This window comes from Athene cunicularia (genome assembly GCF_003259725.1).
Source record: "Athene cunicularia isolate RWA chromosome 6 unlocalized genomic scaffold, athCun1 chr6_part1, whole genome shotgun sequence".
Lineage (NCBI taxonomy): Eukaryota > Metazoa > Chordata > Aves > Strigiformes > Strigidae > Athene > Athene cunicularia.
The window spans coordinates 8,947,473-8,954,394 of NW_020799105.1; the positions used below are offsets into that span (position 1 = coordinate 8,947,473).

The window sequence follows — 6,922 nt, forward strand, 5'->3', positions numbered from 1 at the left end:
GCCCCAGCTCATCCGTGCCCCGCGGCCCTTGTTCAGGGGACAGGCTGCGCCGGGGCCGCGCTGGAAGCCCGGTGAAGCCCTTTCGTCCCCTGGGCATTCGGGGCGGCAGTGTCCGGTAGAGACTGCGGGCAGCTGCCCCTGCCAGGAGCCACCAGCTCTGCCCCGCTCAGCGCCCTGTGACAGAAGAGGGACACCCGAAATCCCACCCCTGTCCCGGCTGCGCTAGGGACGGACCCGCCGCCCTTCCTGCGCCCTTTTGCACCGCGCTGCAGAGACGCCTTGGAGGCTTACAGGGGCGAAACGGGCCTTTTCCTCTGGGCTAGTTCTGGTTTGTTTCCTGGGGTGGTTTGGGGACTTTTAAAATTATTTGTTTTGTTTTACTTTTAACTGCCCCCGCTGATGTACACGCGGCTAGTCCCAGCAGGGAGACGGCGGGGCGGGCGCGGAGTACCGACACGGGGGCTCTGCAGGGGTTTCTGCATTCAAGTTCGGTCACCGACTTGTTTCCTCCCTTTCTTCAGAAATTTGGAGGGTCGGGGTAAAAACAGAACAACAAAAAAGTGCCCTTTTCTATGTATTAGCTTGCTGTGTTTCACTGGAAACTGTCATATTGTTTCCTAGTGCCCTGGAGCGTGTGTACAGCAAAGCTTCGTTTTTCAATGAAGGAGGAATAGCCCATTTTCTATTTAAATTATACATTTTGTGGTTTGTGGCCAAAGATGAGCTAGTCCTTGGTTTTTGCATGCTCAGGAGACAGGATACACCTGCTTTCTGGGCAAAGTTACCTGCACACAAGTGGGAAGCCAACCATAAAGAAATAGGCCTGAAGTGTAAAACTTCAGGGTGATGTTTAGTTACTTTTCCAGTGAGGAACTGACAGCAGTTTACAACTGTGAATGCATCAAAGTCTAGACAACAGCCAGCTGCGATTGTGTTTGGTACCATTCTAGTTATTGTAATCAAACATTATATCTCCTGCAACTACACCTGGATGCTAGTTAATAAATGGCACCAAGGACTCTGCACAAGCTTGTCTAAGCTTGTGGTTTTATCATATTCAGTGTTGATTCAGATGAATTTGTTGATCACACCTACTAAATCAACAAGGACTACTCCAAATGTAGACAAGTTCCTACAAAGTGCATGCTGCAGAAAGAAAACAGGAAAAATCCTACAGGCTACCACTGCAGTCGTGTTTCCTTCAAGAAATCACTCAAATGTAGTAACAATCTTCCCACAGTTCTTTTTTATTTTTTCCATCACCAAATTACTGAAGTAATAGATTGACACATTTTTCGGGGTAAATTAAATTTTCTTTCTTTAGCCTGATAGTCACTGCAACCTGACACCTACAGTGCCAGGCAGGCTATTTTTAAAACTCTTCTACAGATACTGACAATATACTTAAACACATAGCATCATAATCTTTTATGTATTACTTTTTTGTAGGGATGAATATGCAGAGGAAATTTTTTTCAGTTGCGCTTCTACCATTAAACAGTTTCCATAAGCTGCAAATGGAAAAAATATGAAAATCTTCAGATAGTTAGGAATATCAACAGTAAAACCTTAAGTAGTTGAGGCTTTAGTGATTCAAAAGAAGTTGCATTTATTACAAATCTAAGAATAAGAAGCAATTCTTTAAACTTGTAGCTGTTAACATCAAGCTAAAAACGGTTATACAAAAGAACAAATTTCCCCTTGTTTTCATGCTTAAGAGTAATTTATTTCTTCACAGAGAATCAGCAGCCAGCCTTCAGTAACAGATAGCTTTGTCCCGGTGAAAAGAAAGAGCTGAGTAGGTGACCTTAATTTGTATTTTTTCATTTAGGGCCAAGCACATTGAAATTAAATTCAACTTTCCTACAGATTTCAGGGTCAGGAAAAGAAAGTTGCTAATATTGGACTGGCTGAAAGAAGAGCTATATAATGGAACAAATCCATCATGAACAATATATTATTATCTAAAAATACATACCTTAGGGTGGTTCCAAGAGGCAGCTCAAAGGACTGGATCTCAGCAAGGGCATTTTCATATATCTGATCTTTGTTTTCTTCTAGATAGAATTCTGACATATTTGACTTGCTTTTCCTTGCCATAGATTAGCATAAAACTAGTCTAACTTTAGGAGAGGACTTTTATTCTGATTATTATCGTTGACTAAGTGACTCTGTAGTCAGCAAAACCAGGCATGAAAAAACAGATCCTGTGCTAACCTCGTGACTCCTGAGGACTTTGTGTCCAGGAATGGTGCACAGCTGCTGTTTTCCTGTCTCTGCTGGTAACATTTGTCTTGTATGCAGTACCCAGGCCTGCACAGTCTTTTTTGTATGTGTGTCCAATTTATTTATCTTAACAGGAAACTTATTGGCAAAAATGATATTTTTACATCCCTATAGTAGTTTACCAGTAATAAATATTAAGCCTGAAATTTAGTCAGTTTGAAAACACAATTTCAGAGTCATTTCAGACACTAGACATAAGTGCTCAATTTCTCTGTTAAGTTTTATGAGATTAAAAAATATTTTTAAAAAATACTGTATTTTTCCTTTTGCTATATAAAAAGCCTGCACACACAAGAAATTAGCTGGATTTTTTATGAAGCAGGTTTGTGGACAGTGTAAAGCAGACTGGAAAAGCAAAGAAACATACATTCTTGTCTTTTTCCTACATTAGTAGATGCTACTTATAGGAAGAGTGCAAAAAATGCTCTGGGATAACTGTGGTTTTTGTATGAGTGTGTGATAAACAAAATTGTTACTAATTCATTAACTGTGTGGAAGAAGAAGAAAATGGATAAAATACAAATGTTGAGAGTGGTGCCGCTGTCAAGTCATTGTCATTATGGTGGTGGAAAAGAACATAATTTGCGCAACTGCCACCAACTAACTGCCTGAAATTAAAGTATCTCAAACACCAGACTGGAGTTCTAGATCTTCCAATTTGAACAACCTTTTAGAAGCCTAATTCAATATTATGTGGTATAGTCAATCTTACTATGTTTGGATATTTTGGATATTTCAAAGGTTTTAATCAAAATTTGGCTTCTATCTCAGTACTGCTTCTGACAGAATTGATGACTCCTAACAGTCATGGTGCAGTCAACAGTTAAATGCAGGAAAACAGAAATTACTCATTTCTGACAAGGATGATGTATTGTTTATTCAATGCCCATCGGGAGCACTGAGGAGGTAAGTTCACATCAGTGAACAGTGGGAAAGCAGCTTTCATGTTCTAACCGGAGTTGTGAGCCATTTCTACACCTTTCACCAGAAATGGGAGCCTGTGATTGACCCATCCAGCCACTGGATGTCACACAAATGCAGATGAAAGGATATCATTACTTCCAATCTTAACAGAAACCAGATTTAGTATTAGTCTATCAATTATGAGGTGACACTGTGAAAGTAAACTGCAAAAAATTATTACACTGTATAAGATGAAGCTTAAACTTATTCATGTGATAGAAGGTGGAACATCTGCTGCCACTGTGGCAGAGCACATGCAAGCCAGGTAAACTGGAGACACCTTGGACATCTACACCCAGTTACTACACATTGTGGCTTGCAAGGAGAATAGGATGCAGCGATGGGAGCATGATGCTTCATACAGAGTGCTTTTGTGAATATTTTTATGTGATTTTAAGTGAGTTCAATACTTGGAGGGGCTTTGGGTACAATTTCTTCTTCCTTCTTTCCCAAAATATCACACAGAAGCTTGCTTTAGGAATAAATCACCCCAAATAAACAGTACTCTGTTGCGTAAATGTTGTTGTAGGTGTCGCAGATGCCTGGAAATAAATATGTTTAATAACAAACCAAAGCAATGTAAAACAAGCAAACAAATACAAAAGTAAATGAGCAATAGGCATAGTCTGTTTGGTTGTGGAAGTGGGTGTTAAGGTACCTTGGTTCTCTGAATGGGGTTTGACCAAATTGCACCAGGCCTGGCTGCTTGGCTTTCCAGAGTGGTTTACACCCATGCTGAACCTGTGTAAGACCATGACACAGGGAGAAGGATCTAATGTATAGTGGTGGATGTGTAGCCAACTCCAGATCTGTGGGCAGGAGTCTGTTAACACCTGCCAAAAGCCCTTTCTGCTGCAGGTAATCCGTGCTGTCTGTCCAGCCTGTGCTTCCTCTCTCCATTTCTGTCTTCTGCTCCTCCCCACCTCTTCCATAATCCCAGTGCTGATTAGACGTGCCTAAAATTTACCTCTTTCAGTCAGACATGAGGCTTTTCCCTTTTCCAGCTGAGTTTAGGGTCACTCTCAAAAGGCTTTAAGGAACTGCCTTGTCCAGGAAAAGAAAGGTTTTTTGCAAAAAGACAAAAGGGCAAAATCAGTACTGTGGCATGACACAAGCTGATACATATCAACTTCTGGCAGAACAGTGTATTTTTATTTCACAACTATACATAACATGCTCGGAGGTTGCAGCTAAATACACTATCAGCAAAGACAGTTCTAAATATTAAAAAAAAAAAAATCATGGTACTCCCCATGCTGAAAGAGTAAGTGGGAATTGTAATTTCTGAGGCATCATGCTTGTAATAGTCGGAATGTAACCAGCCTAAGAAAGTATTCATCTGCTAGAAAAAGGGAAGCTATTTTCTGTGCTTGTTAAAGTCTCACTATTTCTGTGAAGGAGGCATTTCATTGCCTAGACAGGCAGAAATCTCAGGGCCTGTGAGCTGCAAAGACAGTTGCTGTCATCCTTCCAATCATCCTGAGATTTCCCTTTGAAAATATATGCCAAAGCACCTATTTCTTGATGGTGTAGAAATGGTTCACAACTCTATATAGAATAAGAGGAGAGATTGAGGCAAATATCAAGAAGATTGTGAAGCAGGATGCAGAGACTTATCTAGAGCAAACCCACCTTTTCCATGTGTTTTCTCCCTTTCCTCCCCTAATTCCCCCAACAGGATACCAGAGGGCCAAGAACTGCTGGTTTAAATCTAGCTTGCCTATGTTAATGCTTTAAAAATACATTTTACCCACATGACAATTACAAAAAGAGTATCATGTGCTGTAGTATAGAGTCATCCCTACTGGGTTTGTAATTCCAATGTAGATTACTTTTACATTTCCAATGCAATTTCAATTTCTTTCAAATTATCAATGCCAGATTAACAGCACCAGGTCATCAGAGGTTTGTTTCATTTTCTTTCCCAATTGGATTGGAATCCATTTTGAGTGATTCATGGAAAAGAGGGGAGGGGGGAAATGTCCACTTTCAAATGGAATTACTACAGATAATTTTCACATGTAATGCCATCCATAACAAATTACTTCACTGGTCATTGCTGGGATATCTCCTCTTTACATCCCTCCACAAGGACAACAGTAGTATTAGTCATTTCTCTGGCATCTCCTGCTCTGGTGTTGCCTTCTTTCCCAGGCTCATCCCCAAACTGGACCCTTGTGATCAAGCTCATTCTCCCTAGAACATGCACTGGCTGCTCCTGTTCCCCTTGTGCCTGTTTCTTTCCTGGTGGCCAGACCCATTTCTGCCTGCCTGTCAGATGAAGCATGGTGGCAACAACCCTGTCAAATGGTTCTTGGGAGGGACATGCAGATAAGGAGCTGCTGGAATTACCACTGCCATCTTTTGCCTTGGTTCATACGTGCTTTAAGAAATTTTATTTAATTTGTAACCCCAATAGCCACCTGAGCTTCTTGATGGAATACTGCCAGAGGTTTATCAGGAGGAAGAAGGGATCTCTAACATGTTTCTTGTTCCTTTCTCTACCCTCCCAAATACCTCTAATCACCAACATGCACTTACCTGTACCTCACCATCAACAGTACAGCTGCATCTAGCTCAACCTGGCCGATTTAATCAGGATAAGATTATTTTTCTCAAATATACCATTGAAAGTTTAGAATGGGAAGCTCATACTAATATAGTGCTCAAGCTCAAGGCTGTGCCACTAGGAATCAGGCACCTTTGCCCAAGCAAATATAGCAAGAGTAGCTATGCAGGAACAGATAGTTTAGTGCAACCTATGCAGTAATAACCAATGTACAACATAGGCTGGGCTGAATGGAGTATTTGGAGAGTATCAACTTGAGCTCGCAGCAACACATTGAAGACAGCAATCTTGTCTCTGTAAAAGGGACCTCTGGTACCTTTCTAGGCCTCTTCGTTACACACAAAAATATTATTGGAATTTTTCATTTTTTTGAGATTAAAACCATGCAATTGTGTATGAAATATGAGTTTTTAAATAATTTTAATTAAAGGTATAATTGTTACCTACTTCTTATGCTTTGATCTTTATAATGTACTGCTTTTTCAGATTAAATACGTCTTGGACACATTAATAAATTTGATGTTAACCTTAGAAACTACAAAATAACCTTTCCTAGATTAAGTAGAAGGCCTCTGTTTATGATTCACAGCCATTTGCTGCAAATTAATGTTTTTTAATTGTCCCAAATGTACTTCATTATGATAAGGGTTTGCAGGACAAACTGTGCTTTAGGTTATTGCATAAAACCCTGTTATTTCTATTTTAAAATAGCATTTGTTGTCAGGTATTGTATATATACATACACACCATAAGCCAAGGCAAATGTGTTAGGTACTGGTTTAGTGCTCAAAGCACTACATTGACTAAAAATCTGACTTTTCTAGAAGTGAATTGGTACTGTCTCTTTACAGTGCATTACTACTAAAACATTTCTTTAGCAAGCATCTGATAAAATGTATTATTTTAAGTCTGCTGACTTCCCTGATCACTCCATACAGTCAGTATATTACATACCATCAGGGAAATGACTTTGTTTTTTTCAGAGCGTCTAAGTGAATTATGCTTCCTGAAATGTAATCAAAATCTGTAAATACATTGCTTTTTGTTTTAACTACCCTGGATTTAAGGATTGGACAGTGTATATAACAATATTCACCAAGAGAC

General features: G+C 39.9%; 1 protein-coding gene across 3 annotated transcripts in view; it reads right to left on the bottom strand.

Annotated features, from left to right (window-relative positions):
• Positions 1-2,100, bottom strand: part of EXOC6 (exocyst complex component 6) — a 72,281-nt gene extending 70,181 nt beyond the window's left edge. For 2 of the 3 annotated variants that reach the window (XM_026851081.1, XM_026851080.1), the window contains exon 1: positions 1,979-2,100. In XM_026851081.1, coding sequence (XP_026706882.1) covers positions 1,979-2,100 — 122 coding nt within the window. The remainder of the gene's footprint in view (positions 1-1,978) is intronic. The other variant, XM_026851082.1, reaches the window with a different exon arrangement.
• Between the last annotated feature and the right edge of the window lie 4,822 nt (positions 2,101-6,922).